Source organism: Bos taurus, chromosome 25, assembly GCF_002263795.3.
Source record: "Bos taurus isolate L1 Dominette 01449 registration number 42190680 breed Hereford chromosome 25, ARS-UCD2.0, whole genome shotgun sequence".
Taxonomy (NCBI): Eukaryota; Metazoa; Chordata; class Mammalia; order Artiodactyla; family Bovidae; genus Bos; species Bos taurus.
This window is the reverse complement of record NC_037352.1, coordinates 14,512,553-14,532,920: the sequence shown is the minus strand read 5'-3', so window position 1 is coordinate 14,532,920 and position 20,368 is coordinate 14,512,553. Positions and strand designations below refer to the sequence as shown.

Here is a 20,368-nt window from a genome sequence, read left to right as displayed (position 1 = left end):
GGAGAAATAGTTGCAATCCTTTTTGCAAAAACAAAAGACCCTCCAGTACTGTCTGGTCCTCCAGACCTGGCCAGGCTTAGGCAGAGGCAGTAGCCATGGGCACCCTCTCTCACCAACTTCTCCCTCCTTCTCCTCCTGCAAGCCTCTTCCTGGAGTTTATCGGGGACCCCAACACCCCAGCCTGGAAGGGCTATCTCCTGGCCGTGCTGATGTTCCTCTCCGCCTGCCTGCAAACGCTGTTCGAGCAGCAGCACATGTACAGACTCAAGGTGCTACAGTTGAGGCTGCGAACAGCCATCATTGGCCTGGTGTACAGAAAGGTGAGCCCCGGGGGAGGGGCGTGGCCTTTCCTCTCTTTCCAGCCTGTCCCAATTTACACACAGACGTCCCAGCCAAGGAGAGCCACGCCACTGAACTCTCATCTGCGCCCCCAAGCACACTCATTCATCACGTTTCTCATAGTTGCTCATACTGCACTCTCACCTTCTTGGTTATTTCTGTAAGACCTTGTGTGATCTGACCCTGAGACCTCTTCTGTCTGATTACATCACATGCTTCCTTCACACCTCCTTTCCTTTCCTCCAGCCACACCAGTCTCCTTTCAGTTCCTTAAGCATCCTCCTACCTCAGGGCCTTTGTACGTGTGGTTCCCACTGCCTGGGCACCCTTTCCCCAATTCTTCATGTAGTGAATTTCCGCCCATCTCTCTGTGGATAAAGGACTAACCTTTGGGCTGTGTGGAAACCAGATAAAGGTAGACTGTCAGCTATTTGACCAGGTAACACTGCTTACAGTTGAAATGACCCCTGAGCCACCGGTAAATGGAATCTGGGCTGGAAGTTCTGTCAGTGAACTGTGACACCTGGAGGGAAGCCAGCGCTTTGGGCTTTTCTCTGTGTGGTCATTCCTGGAAACGAAGCCCGTGAGGCTGCTGCTCTAAGACATGTTGGCCCCTTTGGGTCTGCAGCCTCTGAGACAGGATGACCCAGTCCCCGCTGAGTCCCTTTCTCATACCTGAGCTGTCACCTGGGAGAGGAGGGGAGCAAAGGGAACAGCTCCAGGGTGGCTGTGTGAGTGTCTCCTGAGTTCCCGACCACGTGGCTCGCTGGGAACGGGTGTGACCTGTCCTGTCTTTTGAGTCTACACGTGGAGCTGAGGCTGTGAGAAGGCAGCCTAAGGGCTTTGCACTTCCCATTTTTTTGGAGAATTTCGGGGTAGCCTCTTCATCTCCTGATGGGTCAGACCCCCCTGTCTGCCCTCTGGGCTGCTTCTGTATTAACCAGGTTTAAAATTAATTTATTTCTTTTTGGCTGCACTGAGTCTTTGTTGCTGTACTCGGGCTTTGTCCAGTTGCGGCGAGCAGGGGCCACTCTCGAGTTGCGGGGCATGCACTCCTCGTTGTGGTGGTTTCTCTTGTCGTGGAGCATGGGCTCTACTGGGCAGGCTCTGTAGTTGTGGCTCACGGCCTTAGTTGCCAGAGGCATGTGGATCCTCCCCGACCAGGGGTTGAACCCATATCCCCTACATTGGCAGGTGGATTTTTAACCACTGGACCACCTGGTAAGTCCAGCTGTGCTTCCTTATTTTCTGTCTGGTGCTTCGACATCTGGGGCCTTGCTGACCCTGGAGGGACTGTCCCTCTGTCCCTTCCGAGGTCAGCCAGTTCCTCCAGATGGTAAGTGACTCATCGGAAAGCACGCCTTTCACATGCAAACCAACCCACCCTGACTCACACTCCACCTGCCTCCTTTTGAGGCCCTCAGCCTCTGGCCATTGTCCTTGCTATAATCACCCCAGGGCCACGTATCAGACAATGAGGCCCAGTTCCTATGCCCAGAGCAGCTGGAATTACTCAAACTAGCCAATCCTAAACCTGCCGACCCTGTCTGACTTTCCCATGAAAACCACAGCAAGCTCTTGCCTATGGTTCATCCCACCCTGCCCCACTCCAGTGCTTCCCCAGGTGCTCCCACCCCATAGTGTGGAATACCCCTTTCTATTGAGATTGTTCAGTGTAATAAACCCTCTTGTCAATATTAGTCTTCTCTGGTCTGTGGGCTTGCCATACTTGAATAATAATAAAACCTATATTTTAAAACACTTCATGACACTCATCATCAGTTCAGTTCAGTTGCTCAGTCGTGTCCGACCCTTTGCAACCCCGTGAATCGCAGCACACCAGGCCTCCCTGTCCATCACCAACTCCCGGAGTTCACTCAGACTCACGTCCATCGAGTCAGTGATGCCATCCAGCCATCTCATCCTCTGTCATCCCCTTCTCCTCCTGCCCCCAATCCCTCCCAGCATCAGAGTCTTTTCCAATGAGTCAACTCTTCGTACGAGGTGGCCAAAGTACTGGAGTTTCAGCTTTAGCATCATTCCTTCCAAAGAAATCCCAGGGCTGATCTTCAGAATGGACTGCTTGGATCTCCTTGCAGTCCAAGGGACTCTCAAGAGTCTTCTCCAACACCACAGACACTCATCATAATTACTAGTAAACGGTGAATTGTGTACATCTTTAATTTTGTCCCCAGCTCAAACTCCACTCCCAGGAGACCAAGCACCTCGCCTCTTTTGACCATAGAACTCAGAGTGAGGCCCAGAGCAGATGCTCAGTAAAGATTGGAAAATTTTTTTGGAGAATTTCTATACTTGTTTGTTTCCAGCTCATCATTTCACCCCCTCACTTCTTCCCTGACACACCCAGCAGAGAGGATTGCAAGTAGAATGTAGTATTTAACAGGCTGGAAGGGGTCCACTGTGACCCCAGAATCAGGGCAAATGTGTGGCTGTTAGAAAACCAGGTTAGTATCTACAAGGCATGTTGAATGCCTGGGGGGAATCAGTCTAACACTCTGTCTAGCCTCTGTTATCCTGGATTCCAATCTAAACCTTCTGGTTTTGGGCAAGTTGGTCAATTTCTCTGTGCCTCAGTTTCCTTGTCTGTGAAATGAGATTAATAATTATCCATCTCATTGATTCTCGTTTCACTTTTTCTTTCCTCTTTTAATCAAGATGTTTTAATTTACTGAATGGTTGGCTTTGATTTTTTTCCCCCCAAAGTGATACAAAAATTGTTGTTTACTTGCTAAGTCATGTCCAACTCTGTTGTGACCACATGGACTGTAGCCTGCCTGGTTCCTGGGTCCATGGGATTCTCCAGGCAAGAATACTGGAGTAGGTTGCCATTTCCTCCTCCAGGGGATCTTCCTGACCCAGGGATTGAACCTGCGTCTCTTGGGTCTCCTCCAGTGGCAGGTGGATTCTTTACCCCTGCCCCACCTGGGAAACCCTATATCCTGGGCACTGTGCTAAATAAATGAAGATTTTCATCATTTTTTCCATGATGGGACACAACAGACAGCTGAATGTAACAGGCACAGTATGTGTCATTTAATTTAAAACACTGTGGATGAAACACTATATTTTTGCAATCAGGCTTCCCTGGTGGCTCAGTGGTAAAGAATCCACCTGTCAATGCAGGAGGTGTGAGTTCAATCCATGGGTTAGGAAGATCCCCTGGAGAAGGAAATGACAACCCACTTGAATATCCTTGTCTGAAAAATTCCACGGACAGAGGAGCATGGTGGACTATATTCCATAGGGCTACATAGGGCTACATTCCATACGGTCACAGAAGAGTCAGACACGACTGAGCCTGAGCAACTGGGCACAGAACAGCACAGCTAGGACATAGTGCCCGGCAGATGGCTACCATTATCATCATAAATTCAAGGTTTTGATGTATTGTGTTATTGTTATTGTTTCCACTACTTCAGGGATATCAAGGTATTTTCATTTTTGTCATCTCCCTGGATTCTTACAGTGGTCCTGGGAGTTATGCTTAGGAGATTTTATCAGCCCACTTTACAGATGAGTAAACTGAGGCTCAGATGGTAAAGAAACCTGCCTCAGCCAGCAGGGGCAGCATAACTTAGAGCCCATTCTGCCAGGTGGCTGGGCTCTTGCTCAGTCCAAGCCATCGGCCTCCCCCGCTTCCCTCCGACTCAGGTCTCCATCTGCCCGCCCCTCCCAGGTCCTGGCTCTGTCCAGCAGCTCCAGGAAGTCCAGTGCAGTGGGCGACGTGGTCAACCTGGTGTCTGTGGACGTGCAGCGGCTGACCGAGAGCGTCACCTACCTCAACGGGCTGTGGCTGCCGCTCATCTGGATCGTCGTGTGCTTTGTCTACCTCTGGCAGGTGTGCTGGGGTAGAGGGAGTGGAATTTGAGCAGAACCCTCATCCTCCTCATCCCCTTTAATCCTGTCTTTGTCCGCACCCCGTGGGCTGCTGTTATGGCCAAAGTCTCAGGCCAGGGCGGCCTTCACGTTACCCTGGGCAGGATGCTCACCAGTCTGGGCCTCGGTTCCCCGTCTGTCAAATAATGATGATGATGGTGATGACATGGGCACTTTTGGGGGTGTGGTATCGGGGCTTCCAGGTGGTGCTAGTGGTAAAGAACCTGCCTGCCAATGCAGGAAACATAAGAAACATGGGTTTGCTCCCTGTGTCAGAAAAGTCCCCTCGAGAAGGAAATGGCAACCCACTCCAGTATTCTTGTCTGGAGAATCCCATGGACAGAGGATCCTGGCGAGTTACGGTCTGCTATTGCTGCTAAGTCACTTCAGTCGTGTCCGACTCTGTGCGACCCCATAGACGACAGCCCACCAGGCTTCCCCGTCCCTGGGATTCTCCAGGCAAGAACACTGGAGTGGGTTGCCATTCTATAGGGTCACAAAGAATCAGACACGACTGAAGTGACTTAGCACGCATGTATGCACGCACGCGTGCATCAGGATACGTTTTGAAGTTATCAGTAATGCTGGGGCCACCAGCACTACCACAAACAAAAATGAAAGAAAATTTAGGGGCAGGAATTTATTTAGTTTTTAAAACACATAAAGTAGCCACTGGGGGCAGGGGCGGGGCGCGGAATCAGAACTTAATTCTGACTCCCTTACATCTGTTTTGTGATGTAGGACCTTTTTTTGGTTGCCCACGCAGCTTGTGAGATCGTATGTCCCTAACCAGGGCTTGTACCTGCACCCTTGGCAGTGAAAGCTTGAAGTCCCAGCCACTGGACCGCCAGGGAATTCCCTTCTTTTAAAATTTTTAATTAAAATCAGACCTTGCAGTGAGCCCATACCCTGCTTTTATCACTTGCTAGTTGCGAAACTTTCGCATAACTAGCCCCTCTGTGCCTAATTTCCTCATCTGCAAAGTAATAATGACATATAAACTCTCTCTGGCAAAAATGCTACAGTTGCTAACCCCAATGCCCACCCTTCCCCCTTTACCAGGGTCTCCTGGTGACTTTCTGATGTTAGGGACCGTCTGCCAAGAGGCAAAGTGATGGGTGGTGTCATCTGCAGACTCACTGGGGTCGTTGGTCAGCCTGCTTCACTGCCCTGCATTTTCCCCCGTGTCCTTCCTCCCTTTCTCTCCAATAATAATAGTTAACGTCTGTGTACTTGCTGAGCACCCGCTGTGTGTGCTGGGTCCTGAACTGCAGGGTGGCAAGTCGAAAGCATCCAGGCTACAAGCTTTTACGGGGGTGGGGTGGGGATGGAAGCAGCAGCAGAGGTAAAATAATGATGATAACACATAACTGGTATTCTGGAACATTCCACACACTCACCCACAGCTATTTAGCCACCAATACACCCACCCAGGGGCCCATGAAACCTGGCATGCAGGCCAGATTCCTCCACCTGCTTATGTGCGGACCTCAAGCTCTACAAAATAATCAGTAACTTTTCCAAGAGAGACCCTACTGCCTCCAACATCATACCCTGCATATGGAATTAAAGAAAGGGCCTCTGCCCTTGAGTTGAATTCAGTGAGCGCGTAGACAGCGAGACCCAGCTGTACCCTATAAGTGTTTGTCTTGTTGATTACACATAGGGATGGAGCTCTTTAAAGATCTTCCGCTCTGCTCCAGGTGTGGGTGTCAGGCTCACAAACTTTTCTGTAGAGGACCAGGTCAGATTTTTTTTTTTTTTTAACTTTTGTATTTGGAGGATAATTGCTGTACAATGTTGTGTTGGTTTCTGCTGTACAAGTCAAATCAGTCATGACTATAACTATCTGTCTATATATTTATATCCCCTCCCTCTTGAGCCTCCCTCCCACCCCCCTTCCCACCCCTCTAGGTCATCAGAGTGCCAGGCTGGGCTCCCTGTGTTATGCAGCAGCTTCCCACCAGCTGGCTACTTCACACATGGTAGTGTATATATCGGAGAAGGCACTGGCACCCCACTCCAGTGCTCTTACCTGGAGAATCCCATGGACGGAGGAGCCTGGTAGGCTGCAGTCCATGGGGTCGCTAAGAGTCAGACACGACTGAGCGACTTCACTTTCACTTTTCACTTTCATGCATTGGAGAAGGGAATGGCGACCCACTCCAGTGTTCTTGCCTGGAGAATCCCAGGGACCGGGGAGCCTGGTGGGCTGCCGTCTATGGGGTCACACAGAGTCAGACACGACTGAAGCGACTTAGCAGCAGCAGCGGCAGTGTGTATGTATGTCAGCGCTACTCTCTCAATTCATGCCATCTTCTTTCCCACTGTGTCTACAAGTCTGTTCTCTACATCTGCATCCCCGTTCCTTCCCAGCAGATAGATTTCTTAGTACCATTTTCCTAGACTCCATATATGTGCATGAATATGCAATATTTGTTTTCTCTCTTTCTGACTTGACTTCACTCTGTATAACAGGCTCTAGGTTCATTCACCTCACCAGAACTGACTCAAATGTGTTCCTTTTATGGCTGAGTAATATTCCATTGCATACAGGTTCCGCGTCTTCTTTATCCATTCATCTGTCAATGGATATCCAGGTTGCTTCCATGTTCTGGCTATTGTAAACAATGCTGCAGTGAGCATGGGGGTACATGTGTCTTTTTAAACTGTGGTTTTCTTAGGGTGTGACATTCTAGGAGCAGTAGGGTCTCTCTTAAAACTATTCAACTGTGCCCTTCTAAGCGGCTACAGACCATACTAATCAAACAGGCCTGGTGGGGTTCCAATAAAGTCACTTATGGACACTGAAGTTTGAATTTCACATAATTTCCATGTGTTGTAGAATCTTCATTTGATTTTCATTATCAGTCATTTGGTAGTGGAAAACCTATGGATCATTTTGTACAGCTTGAGGTCTGCACATAAACAGGTGGAGGAATCTGGCCTGCATGCTGGGTTTCATGGGCCCCTGGGTGGGTGTATCAACGGATTATTGACTGTGAGTGAGTGTGGAATGTTCCAGAATACCAGTTGTGTGTTATCATTATTACACGTCTGCTGCTGCTTCTACCCCGACCCTCCCCATGAGGGCTTGGAGCCTGGATGCTTTTTGACTTGCCGCCTTGCAGTCTAGGACTTAGCACACATAGTGAATCCTCATCAAGTAAATAGATGTTAGCGCTTATTATTGGAGAGAAAGGGAGGAAGGACACGGGGGAAAATGCAGGGCAGTGAAGCAAGCTGACCAACGACCCCAGTGAATCTGTAGATGACACCACCCATCACTTTTGTCTGCCTCTTGGCAAACGGTCCCTAACTTCAGAAAGTCACCAGGAGACCCTGGTAAAGGGGGAGGGGTGGGCATTGGGGTTAGCGTTTATAGCATTTTTTTGCCAGAGAGAGCTTATTTAACCTTCTGTTCACAGTCCTCTGAGTATTCTCCCAGCTCTGGCAGGCGTTTGCCTTCTGGGAGCCTCTCCATGTGACCCCTGGGTGGCGATATTGCTGCATAAATGAAACAGACGGGCTAGCTGTTTCATTTTACTGTTTCAGCCACATAAAAATCATTTATCCTCTTGGCCACTTTCACATTTTCCAGAGAGAGAAACCAAAGAGGGAGGGAAGAGACCTGTCCCCAGTCACAAAGCTGGTGGGGGCAGGGCAGCCAGAGAAAATACAGGACATCGAACTAAAGGTGAATTTCATATCAACAGAAGTATTTCTTATTGTAAGTCTATCCCAAACATGACATGGGATATATTTACACTAAAAACTTATTTGCTGTTTATCTGAAATTCAGATTTAACTGGGCTTGCAGTTAAATATATTTATTTGCTAAGTGTGGCGACCCTTGCTGGGGGGTGAATTGAAGATTCAGCTAATGGTTGTATAACAGCAGCCCTTGCTACAGGCGGTGGAAACAGCTCCACTCCCCTCTAATATGAGGAAACTGCAGCGTAGGGAGGGTTACTATCTTGCCCAGGTGTTGCTGTTCAGTGGCTCAGTCCTATCTGACTCTGCGGCCCCATGGACTGCTGCACGCCAGGCTTCCCTGTCCATCACCAACTCCCGAAGCTTTCTCAAACTATGTCCATCGAGTTGGTGATGCCATCCAACCATCTCATTCTCTATGTCCCCTTCTCCTCCTGCCTTCAATCTTTTCGAGCATCGGGGCCTTTTCTAATGAGTCGACTCTTTGCATCAGGTGGCCAAAGTATTGGAGCTTCAGCTTCAGCAACAGTCCTTCCAGTAAATATTCAGGATTGATTTCCTTTAGGATTGACTGGTTTGATCTCCTTGCAGTCCAAGGGACTCTCAAGAGTCTTTTCCAACACCACAGTTCAAAAGCATCAATTTTTTGGCGCTCAGCCTTCTTTATGGGTCCAGCTGTCACTTGCCCAGGGCCACACCAAAGTGTGGCATAAATTCAGGATTGGAACCCGGATCCCCATCCAGAGTCTGTTTTCATCATAGTAGCCAGGCACAACCCTGCCCATCTGGATGCATGTCCTGTCATGACTATGATCGCCCCCTCCATCATGTGAGGTTCATCATTTTTCCCTCCCCCACCAAACACAGGTGGGCTCCATCTTCCGCGTGTTCCCTTCTAAGGAGCCCAGGAGTCCCGGTCTCTATGACCTGGTGGCTGCTTTCATTGGACTCTCTGACACCTCACTGCCTTAGGACCTGAGTCTGAGCATCACAACCATCCACAACCACATCCACAACCAGCCCCGTATTGACAGCTGGGCTCCTGGAGGCATCTCATGACATCCAGCCCCCTCTTTATCCAGCTTCTAGGGCCATCTGCCCTCACCGCCATCGCTGTCTTCGTGAGCCTCCTCCCTCTGAATTTCTTCATCACCAAGAAGAGGAACCACCATCAGGTTTGGCATTTGGAAGAAGGGACACTCCAGGCTGGAAGGGGGTGGCAAGCCTGTAGGTCTCAGGACCCGTGCTGGTGCAGGGCAGCGGGGAGGAGGCAGGTGCAGGATAGGGGTGGGGGCTTGTGGCGGTTGCAGAGAAGGAACATTCCAGACTTCCTATCCTATCCTGTCTTCTTCCCTCTGGTCCCAGCAAGAGCAAATGAGGCAGAAGGACTGTCGGGCGCGGCTCACCAGCTGCATCCTCAGGAACGTGCGGACGGTCAAGTACCATGGCTGGGAGGGAGCCTTTCTGGACAGAGTCCTGCACATCCGGGCCCAGGAGCTGGGCGCCTTGAAGACCTCCAGCCTCCTCTTCTCCGTGTCTCTGGTGTCCTTCCAAGTGTCCACGTTTCTGGTGATGTCACTCTGGTCCCCCTGCAGAGCAAGGACTCGGTGGGGGGGAATGCTGGGGGTGCGGGATGAGGGCTCCCCATATAGGCTCATGGGGTCACCATCACACCGAGTGACTGTCACAGACTGACCATCACCTAGCATGACCATCGTATCAGTAACACCCGGAAACATAACACCACCAACCCCTGGAAATGAACCCCCCACCCAGTGACATTTAGAACCACAAGTGCCACCAGGACCCAGAGTACTCCATGGTGGCTGATACCTTCAACTTGAGTCATCTTCCCAGAGTCTAGAGTCATAAATCCCATTGTTGTCTAGAACCACGAAAATGCCAACAAGATGGAAAAATGCCTCATCATCCAATACCTGGAACTAAGAGTTTCTGATACTAAGAGTGGGGGCCACATACACACAACTCCCTCCATCAATAGCAGAATTTGGGGGACGATCTAGGTGGAAGAGAAGCCATTGCAACATGGCAGGTGTGGCCATTTGGCCCCTGGAGACCCGCAGCCAGCCTGCCTTCCCTGGCCACATTTAGCAGCTCATTGTCACCACCCGTGTCTCACCCAGGTGGCCCTGGTTGTCTTTGCTGTGCATACTCTGGTGGCCGAGGAGAACGCCATGGACGCCGAGAAAGCCTTCGTGACCCTCACGGTTCTCAACATCCTCAACAAGGCCCAGGCTTTCCTGCCCTTCTCCATCCACTCCATCGTCCAGGTGAGGCCGCGGGGAGGGGAGGCTGTCCGGGAGGAACCTTGCAGGCTAGGCTGGAGCAAGGAAACAAAACTGGGAAAGAGATGGCCGTTCACAGGGAACAGTGGGAAGAAGCCAGCAAGCATCCTCAAAATAGGCAGCATCACCTTTCTAGCAAACCCATCTGTGAGGATCCATTCTGGTCCCTTTTTTACATTAATACAAATGGATTTCATTTCATTTCTCTTCTTTTACTGTCTCTACTCACACTGTGCCTCCTTGCACGTGATGAAAATGAGAAAACTGCTCCAGCTGAGACATTCCTGTTTGTTCTTTCATCCCGGAAGACAGGCTTGGGGCTGGGAGTGGAGACACCCCCAGATGGACAGAGTTTGTAATTGTTCCTGATGTTAGGCAATCAAAAAAGCCACCGTCCTCCTCCCTGGTCCGGTCTGCAGAATGGAAGCAAGGAGCTGGGAGCTCACCACCAGCATTGCTCCAACCTCATGCGCTTCATCATCCGTGACCTGGAAAGCTTTGTGCTGGTGCCTTGTAAATGTGTAGGGCTTGGTAGGCAGGAAGCTTTCCCAGTATCCTGAGGCACCCGACACCCGAAGTCTGAGTTCGTTTGTGGCCCTTACTGTACAGCTGACCCTAAGGCTTTGGTTTCTCCAGGCCCGGGTGTCCTTTGACCGCCTAGCTGCCTTCCTCTCCCTGGAAGAAACTGACCCTGGGGCTGTGGACTCGAGTCCCTCCAGATGCGGTGAGAGCTGAGTTCAGCAGGAGGGGGTGGGAGAGACAAGAGAACCAGCAGGGCCCGCCTTCCCACTGGTGGAATGCCAGGACCCCAGCTGGGGGCTGCCAGCGATGGGACTGCATGTGCAGACCATGCTGTAGGTGGTGTTACTTGGAACAGGCACTGTGTATGAATCCTCCCCTTGTGACTAAGCAAGCTTCAAGCTGCCTACCTAGAAATCATCCGAATCCAAATTCTGGCTCCAGCACAGACCCCAGGATGGGTGACCTTGACCAGTTATTAATCTGCCCGAGCCTCAGTGTTCCCATCTGCAAAATGGACATGGTGATCATCACAGCACCTCTGCACAGGATTGTTGTGAGGGTTGAATGGGTCCTCTGAAGCCTCGCAGTTAGAGCAGGGCCCTGCAGCAAGTCAGCATCCAATGCATTTTAGTTATTATTAGAATTATTATTGGTAAAAATCCAATAATCCAATAAAACTTACGTCAGCAAAGAGAGCTCTAAATAACCCCAGATTGGTGTTTCTGAGGCTCCTCACGGTTCTGGCACGTTTTCAGCTGGGCACAGCCACATTTAGCCGAATTGATGTGATTTGGGTGTTTGGAGGTGGATGCTGGCTTGGAATCCCAGGATTGCCTTGCTGCTGTGTGGCCCAGGCAGTAACAGCCCCACTCCTGGCCTCTGCTCCCCACTGTGGCAACCCACCTCCACTGTCCTGAGGACCGTCCTGAGGGCCATCAAGAGAGAGCAGGCCCCCGACTCTCGGGAGATGCCCAATAACTAGCCTGGGGTCCAAGATGTCATGCCTGAATCCCGGCAGGAGGCCCCATGGGCCAGAAACCCCTGAGTGTTATTTAAGTCATGATTCTGACATACTTGATCACCTGCCTATGACCGGAGCCTCACCACACCCCCCTGCCCCCACCCCAGTCCTTGCACTCTCACACACCCTGAGAGTGAGATTAACACAAACACCAACAGCTGGCAGTGACCAAGCATTTACCATGAGCCAGCACTTTGGAAATGCTTTACTTAGTGATGACCCCCTTGAACCTCACCACGGCACCACGGGGTAGGTGCTCCCATGACCCACCCCCTTTGCAGATGGAAATGAAGACGTACCCCCACACCCCAGACTTAAGAAAGGACAAGCCCCCAGAGCAGGGTAGTCAAACTCAACAAAGGAAAACACAGGACTCCCAGTTAAATCTGAATTTCACATATTAAGAAATTCGGATTTTTTTTAGCATAAGTATCTCCCATGTAACATGTGGGCAAAATTATCCTGAAAAAGTGCTCATGGTTTATCTGAATTTCAGATATAACTGGGCATCCTTCAGTCTGAAACCCTCCCCTAGAGACCATCCAGTTCAGTGGGTGTTGACTGCTTATTAAATGTAGGGTTCTCAGGCCTCACCCTCAAGCAGAGTCTCCTTTATTGGTTTGAGCTGAACCATGGAGAGCTTTGTGTTTTTCAAAAAAAATCTTTCCAGGTGATTCTAAATGTGTATTCAGGGTCTGAAACCACTAATCTGGTGCCTCACTTATTACATGGATAAAATATCTGAGACCCAGAGACATGGGGAGACTATATGTTCCTGGTTACATCAGTGGTCCCAGTGAAATTAATAACACTCCATCTCCAGGGTCCTGGATCAGGTGATAAATTGTATCAGCTGCCCTCTAACCTTTTCTGTGAAGGACCCAATTGTACTTGTTTTAAGCTTTCCAAGTCCTTTTTTCTCTGTCATAACTGCTCACCTCTGCCTTTCTAGTGTGAAAGCAACCCCAGGAATACATAAATGAATGGGCGTGGCTGTGTTCCAATAAAACTTTATGAAAATAGGCAGCAGACAGGGTCTGGCCCCTAGGCTGTGGTTTGCCAACCACTGAGTTATGTAACCATCCGACAGGGAGAGAATGTGACCACTTCAGGGTCACACAAGCCCGTGCGTGGAGGAACAGTTTGTTTAGTGGGGGAGATTTCCTGCGGCCCGTGGGTGTCCTGGAGGAGGGGCAAGCCGGGAGCATCTTGTGTAACTGGCCTGTATGCCTTGTAGCTGCTGGGGAGGACTGCATCAGCATACAGGAAGGCACCTTCACCTGGTCCCAGGAAAGTGCTCCCTGCCTGCGCAGGTACAGCTGGTTGCCCCCGGAACAGCCTTCCCTTGGATGTTGGCGAGGTGGGGGAGGCAGACGGGAAAGCAAGAGTTCCCACAGACGGACGGGGAACAGGGTTTCTGAGCCTTGCCTATCAGGGAGGAGACGCCCCTCTGGTCCCCAGGCTGGTCATGTTGATGTTGATGGAGGCCTGGCCAAGAGGAGCCCCAGGGTCCGGTAAGCCGTGGCGACTTCTGTCCCTGCTATGTCAAACTGGCCATTGTCACCTCCAGCCCCCAGTTCTTTGGCTGGGTCTCTGTGGCAGAAAACCCCAGCCAATAGCAAAGCTCCCTGTGAAGGGAGAGGAAACACCCTGGACTGTATCTGTGTTACTTGTCATCCACTCATTTCATAGTGTTTATTGAGCACTTGCTATGTGCCAGGCCCCGTTCTAGGAACTGGGAACAGAGTGAAGAAAACAGACAAGGGCCCTGTGCTCTTGGGGCTGACATTCTCATGGCAGAGGGTGGGGTGGGGTGGGGGTGGGGCAGCGGGCACAAATGAGAAATCAGGGTGAGGGGGCAGAGTGATGTCAAGGGAGGGGTATGTGCAGTGAGGGAAGGCCTGGCATTTAAACAGAGGTCAGATAACGGGAAGGAATGAGCCTTGCATGTGTTTGGGAGAGGAGCTTTCTAGGCAGTGGGAAGAGCAAGTGCCAAAGTCCTGAGGCAGGTGTGTGCCTGGACCCAGGACTCTCCACCTCTGCATCACTGACATTTGGGGCTGAGAGTTCTGTATGGTGGGGGCTGTCCTGTGCCCTGTCGCAGGATTAGCAGAAGTCCCAGTATTGAGAGCAGCCCCACCAGGTGTGACAACTGAAAGAATCTCTAGACTTTGCCACTTGACACTTGTGGGGCACGATCGCCCAGGTGTGTGTGAGAAACAGGACATCAGCATGGCTGCAGTGATGGTATGCTGGGCGTCCTTCAGGATTGTCAGAACCTCACCTTTCACCCCAAGTGAAGCGGGAACTGCTGGGGCTGCCACTGGGGAGTTGGGTTTAAACAGGTCCCTCGGGCCTGTGTGTGGGGGATGGACTGAAGGGCATGGACAGGGTGGGGGGCAAGGGCTTCAGTAGGGAGAGCAATGAGGAGCCTGTGGCTGTGACCTGGGCAACAGGGGATGCTAGTTAGATCCTCCCAACCAGTACACTCTGTGTGTGAGTACATGTGTACATATGGGTGTACATCTGTGTGTGCACACAGGTGTGTGTGCGAGAGCACTTGTGTATGCACTTGTGTGTGCACAGATTGTGCATATGTCATGTGCATGTCTCTGTGCACATGTGTGGTGTGCGTGTGTATGTGTACTTGTGTGAGGGTGTGCACCTGTGTGCAGTCTGTGTGTATAGTGCATGTGGGCACAGTTACATGTGCCCTTGGGTATGCTGGCATGTGTGTATCTGTGTACAGGTGTGCATGAGGTATGGTGTAGTGAGTGTGCACAGACCCATGTGTGCATGTGTGCATCTGTGTACACATGTGCATGCATGTGTGATATGTGTGCACAGACCCATGTGCACATGTGTGCACGTGTGTGTGGTGTAGTGTGCCCAGACCCATGTGTGTACACATGTGCATGTGGATGTGGTACAGGGCATGTGAACAGACCTGTGTGTGTGCATGTGTGCATTTGTGTACACATGTGCATGCGAGTGTGGTATAGTGAGTGTGCACAGACCCGTGTGTGTGTGCATCTGTGTACACATGTGCATGCATGTGTGGGCACATGTACAGTCGCATGCAGGATGGCAGCTCGCATAGCCATACAGGGGTTGGGAGAGGAAGGGGGCCCCAGACATCCTCTTAGTGGCCCCCCATCCTGGATGAGTTACCAGGAGCCGAGGCCAGTTGTCTGGTGTTCACCAACTCTGCCCAGACTCAGGCTGAGTCCTAATCAGGGACACATCGCCCCTTCTGTGTTGCCAGGATCAACCTCACGGTGCCCCAGGGCTGCCTGCTCGCTGTTGTCGGTCCCGTGGGGGCAGGAAAGTCCTCCCTGCTGTCTGCCCTCCTCGGGGAGCTGTCCAAGGTGGAGGGGTCCGTGAGCATCAAGGTGAGGCTGGGCCCCTGCCGTTCACTGGACTGTCCCCCGCCTCTGCTCCTCCCGGTTCACCGTCTCACAGCTAAGCTCCTCTCTGCCTTTCACCACTGCCAAGAACCTGGCTCCCACCGCTCCTCCAAAACTGCTCCCAACCCCATCCCCATCAGCCTGTTTGTCTTTTAGGGTCCGGTGGCTTATGTGCCCCAGGAGGCCTGGGTCCAGAACATGTCTGTGGTGGACAACGTGTGCTTCGGGCAGGAACTGGATGCACCGTGGCTGGAGACGGTCCTGGAGGCCTGTGCCCTGTGGCCAGATGTGGATGGCTTCCCTGCAGGGGTCCACACCCGAACCGGGGAGCAGGTGAGGGTCCTGGGGGGCCTTCATGGGCCAGGGAGGCACGGTGGCTGGGGGCCATTGGTTGCCCTGACCTGTGAGGGAAGGATACAGGGGAGACAGAGTGGGCAAGGAAGTAGGGGAGGAAAGGGGCCCAGCTCAGGGCCAGGCACATAGCAAGTGCTCAATAAATAGTCTTTAATGAGAATGGTTGAAAACGGAGACTGAAGAGAGGCCAGGAGACATGGCAGGGGTTGGTGGGGTGGGGGTGGGGGCTCTCTGGAGAGCTGGGAATGAGGTGACCCAGGCTCCTGCCCTGCCTCTCTGCGTGACAATGGTCAGATTGCTTCCTCTCTCAGGACCTCACCAAAAGATCTGGGCTGAGATGTTTAATAAACAGGATGTGTGCATCCAGAGCTACAGGTTGGGCTGGGATTGACAAACTATGACCCACAGGTCAAATCCAGCCCACCAGCTGGGTTTGTAAATAAAGTTTTATTGGAACCCAGCCACACACATTCATTTACCTGTGGTCCGTGGCTGCACTTGCATGATCAGAGCAGAGATGAGCAGCTGTGACAGAGACTAGGGTCGGGGTGGGGCAGCAAAGCTTTATTTATTTATTTTTGGCTGCACTGGATCTGCGATGCTGCACGTGGGCTTTCTCTAGTTGCGGAGAGTGGGGCCTGCTCTAGTGTCGGTGCACAGGCTTCTCACTGCAGTGGTTTCTCTTTGTTGCAGAGCATGAACTCTGTGGTCCACAGGGCTTTAGTAGCTGCAGCATGTGGGTTCAGTAGTTGTGGGACACGGGCTTAGTTTCTCCACAGCAAACGGGGTCTTCCCAGACCAGGGATCAAACCATTGCAAGATGGCTTCTTAACCACTGCACCACCAAGGAAGCCCCTGCAAACCTTTCAGTAGTTCTTATCTGGCCCTTTACAGAACACATTTGCTGACCCTTGGATTAAGGGGTTGAGAGTGGAAAAATGGGAGATAAAGTTAAGTAAATGGGTAAGGTTTCCTGGAAGGAAGAGGAGAGTTTCCAGGAAAGGGTCTGGAGGAGCCAGAAAGAGCAGCTAGAAGGCACATCTAGGGAGAAAGACAAGGCGTCCTGCAGCCAAGTGGAGGGAGTGGGGTGCCTGCTGCCGTCCACCTCTGTGCACCTGTGCCACACCCTAAACCAATCATGGTTTCCCATTCCCTGCTCCCCTGAAGCCCACCCCGTCCTGGGCCACAGAAGCTCCATCCTTAAAGAGCTCAGAGCCCAAACCTTGGTGTCCTTGATTCTGCCTTTTTCTTACACCCATGTCTAATCCATCAGCAAATCCTGCTGGATCCCCCTTTGAGGTAGACCCAGACTGTTCCACGCCCCACCCCAACATCAGCTCTCCCCACATAATAGCCAGGCAGTAAATATGAGTGGAATGATGAATGAATGAAATAAGGACTGAAAAGTTCCCACTGGATTAGGCAACAGGGGAGTGACCAGTGTCCATGAGGAAGGCTTTATCAGTGGAGAAATGGGAATAGAATCCGGACTCAAGGGGAGGGAGAGGCAGATGCAGGAAGCTTGGCTGGAAAGGGGAGAGGCCAGGCAGGTGGAGGCTGGGGGCATGTTGTCTTGAGAGCAAGTGCTTCAGGTCGGAGGTGGCCATGGAGGATAGGCACTGTGAGCCATAGCTCGCTCTGGTTGAGCAGGCGTGTCCCCCATCACACTGGCATTGTAGATGTAGACCCAGGTTCCTGTCCATCCCTTGTCACCACAGGGCATGAATCTCTCTGGGGGCCAGAAGCAGCGGCTGAGCCTGGCCAGGGCCGTCTACAGGAAGGCTGCTGTGTACCTGCTGGATGACCCCTTGGCAGCTCTGGATGCCCAAGTTGGCCAGCATGTTTTCAACCGGGTCATTGGGCCTGATGGGCTGCTCCAGGGGACGGTAAGTTTGGAAAAATGTCTCAGAGGCCATAGTGCAAAGGTAGAGAAAGTTCTATCCTACATCTGCTCACCACCACCCTCCTGGAATTCAGTTTTCCTCTTTGTAATGGTCAGCCTTTGCTGTGACCACGCTGCATAACAAACAGCCCCCAAATCTCAGTGGCTTACATCTTCAGTCAATTCTTGCCTACGGGCCTGTGGTTAAACTACCACAGCTCTGCGTCAGGTCACTGGCCAGGTTCAGGTGAACTGTGTCTTCTGGTTTCATGACAGGTTGAAGGAGCTCCTTTACTTCTCTGTTGGGACATGCCATTTTCAAGAAACAGGGCAGTAGCACAAGAAGGGGAAGTCTTCCCACTCTGAGCCCCAGGACATTCCCCCAGCCAGCCCCCTCCCCCAGCTCTGGAACAGTGGTCAAGTGCGTGAGTGTAACTTCCATCCCTTCCTGCCAGACTCGGATTCTCGTCACCCATGCACTCCACATCCTGCCCCAGGCTGATTGGATCGTGGTGCTAGAAGATGGGGCCATTGCAGAGATGGGTTCCTTCCAGGAGCTGCTGCACAGGAAAGGGGCCCTGGTGGGCCTTCTGGATGGAGCCAGCCAGCCAGGAGATGGAGGAGAAGGAGGTACAGGCTGGGCTTTGCTGGTTCTCTGTGCCTGGCTTCTGCCACCCTCAGAGAGGAGGCTACACAGCTCCCACTGGCCAGAGTGGAGCCTTCAGACCACACCCTCCCTAGAGGCCCAGGCCAGAGGCAGACAGCTCTCCCATGAGGCCACCCATCCCCCAGTTGGTGCCAGTGGAACTTTCTATGAGCCAGGGACTGTGCTAAGTGCTTCTATAAACATGCATTGTCTTATTTGGTCTTCACAACCCCTCTATGAGGCACTGTGCAGTTATTTTTTTCTCCTTATTTTTCATTTTTTTATGCAAATGCAGCTTACGAGTCCAGCTTTCATGTGTCTGTGTCTTTACATGAGCCAGGCTCACATCTGTTCATCACGGTGGTGGTTCACAGACTTTTGGATGCAAAAATTTACTTGAAACACTCATTTAAAATGCCATTCCAAGCTCTCCCCATGAAGATTCTGGGATTCAAAGGCTTTTGATGGTTGTGGTCAACATACCACATTTTGAGTAAGAAGACCCAAATATGATATCCCTAGACTGGCTTCTCAGCCTTTTGGCCAGGGTCAAGTGCATGCGTGCATAGTTGTTCAGTCGTGTCCGACTCTTTGTGACCCTTTGGACTTGAGCCCACCAGGCTCCTCAGTCCATGGGATTTTCCAGGCAAGACGACTGGAGTGGGTTGCCATTTCCTTCTCCAGGAGATCTTCCTGACCCAGGGATCCAACCCATGTCCTCTGTGTCTCTGGCATTGAAGGCAGATCCTTTACCTGCTGAGTTCTCAGGGAAGGTCAGCTTTAGTACGAGGGCTTCCCTGGTGACTCAGTGGTGAAGAATCTGCTTACTGACAGAGGAGATGCAGATTGGGTCCCTGAATCAGGAAGATCCCCTAGAGTAGGAAATGGCAACCCACTCCAGTTGTCTTGCCTGGAAAATTCCATGGACAGAAGAGCCTGGTGGGCTGTAGTCCACGGGATCGCAAAGAGCTGGACATGACCTAGTGACTGAAAACAGACTAGAATACCTAGATGTACTTTGATATACCAAGTAAGGCAATAAGAATGTAGCTCTTGATTGGCAAATGTAACTTAGTGGTAAGTAAATTATAGCATTTTATATCGAAACAAGTAGGTATAGATAAGTAGGTATTCATACAAATCTTCAAGACAGCCATGCAAGAAAGTTTTGTGTTTTTTGTGGGTGCTATGTACCACAGAGGTATCATTTGATTTTGTTATTAGATGGGGGGTATGCACTTGCTCAATGAATTGCCAGCAGTTTGAAAGTTTGATGTTTGTGTTGGGGCAGGAGATTCATCCTGAGTTTATTATTTATGCCATGATTAATCCTACTGAGTTATGTAGCGTTATCAGAAGCATTGTTGGATGGGACTTCCCTGGCTGTCCAGTGGTTAAGACTCTGGGTTCCTGGTGCCGGGGCCATGCGTTCAGCCCCCCACACTGCATGGTATGTCCTGGCCGAGAGCTTCCTCAGGACCAGGTGCCAGGGCAGCAGATTCACCGCACAACTGTGGACTCTAGGCGCCCACTGCCGCCAGCCCTCAGACAGGACCCACCACCCCAGACCCCAAGCGCATTCAGCACCCCCAAGGCCTCATGGTGGCCAAGGAGGAAGGGGACGGGGCCGTGGGGGCTCGGCAGCGGGGTCCAGGTCGGAGCAGGAAGGGGCCCACAACGTGCTCACGAGGGTGCTCTGTGAGTCCATCCCGTTGTGCAATTATCACAGCCACTTTTCAGAGGAGCAACTCAGCCAGAAGAGAGTTAAATAATTTGCCCAAGGTCTCACGATTAGAACTTGGGCATGTTTGGCTCTCGAGTCTGTGCTTGTAACTGCTACAGGGGCCGAGCAAGGAGGTCACTTGGTGTCTTGAGGCCAGAGGCCCCGGGTGGGCCAGCTAGGGGTTCTAGCTACCCAGAGAACACAGTCCTTACTGGAAAAATTGACAGTGTTCTGGTAGGAAAGTCAGCGATCCACGTTCAGCCACAGTGATGATAAAGAACTGCCAAGGTCACCTCCATTAACTCATTTAATCACCACTTAGCACCTGTGAGCTCAGTACTGTATTTACCTTCATTAAAAACATTTATTTATTTTAACCAGAGCATAATTACAGTATTGTGATGGCCTTGGCCATACAGCCACATGAATCAGCCACGGGCATACTTGTGTCCCCTCCCTCCCTCCTGAACCCCCCTCCCACCTCCCTCCCCACTCCAACCCTCCAGGTTGTCACAGAGCATCAGCCTGAAACACATACATTAATTACTATATGTAAA

The 20,368-nt window shown here is 51.4% G+C and overlaps 1 protein-coding gene across 4 annotated transcripts in view; it reads left to right on the top strand.

The window, feature by feature from the left end:
• Window positions 1-20,368, top strand: part of ABCC6 (ATP binding cassette subfamily C member 6) — a 71,717-nt gene that overhangs the window by 20,570 nt on the left and 30,779 nt on the right. For all 4 annotated transcript variants that reach the window (XR_001495066.3, XR_009492785.1, XM_024984634.2 and 1 more), the window contains 11 exons: window positions 143-320; window positions 4,037-4,198; window positions 9,033-9,125; window positions 9,316-9,519; window positions 10,095-10,241; window positions 10,893-10,980; window positions 13,037-13,112; window positions 15,065-15,191; window positions 15,363-15,539; window positions 17,279-17,446; window positions 17,898-18,072. Coding sequence is in view for 2 of the 4 variants with exons in the window: in XM_024984634.2 (XP_024840402.1) it covers window positions 143-320; window positions 4,037-4,198; window positions 9,033-9,125; window positions 9,316-9,519; window positions 10,095-10,241; window positions 10,893-10,980; window positions 13,037-13,112; window positions 15,065-15,191; window positions 15,363-15,539; window positions 17,279-17,446; window positions 17,898-18,072 (1,595 nt within the window). In the remaining 2 variants the exon portion in view is untranslated. The remainder of the gene's footprint in view (window positions 1-142; window positions 321-4,036; window positions 4,199-9,032; window positions 9,126-9,315; window positions 9,520-10,094; window positions 10,242-10,892; window positions 10,981-13,036; window positions 13,113-15,064; window positions 15,192-15,362; window positions 15,540-17,278; window positions 17,447-17,897; window positions 18,073-20,368) is intronic.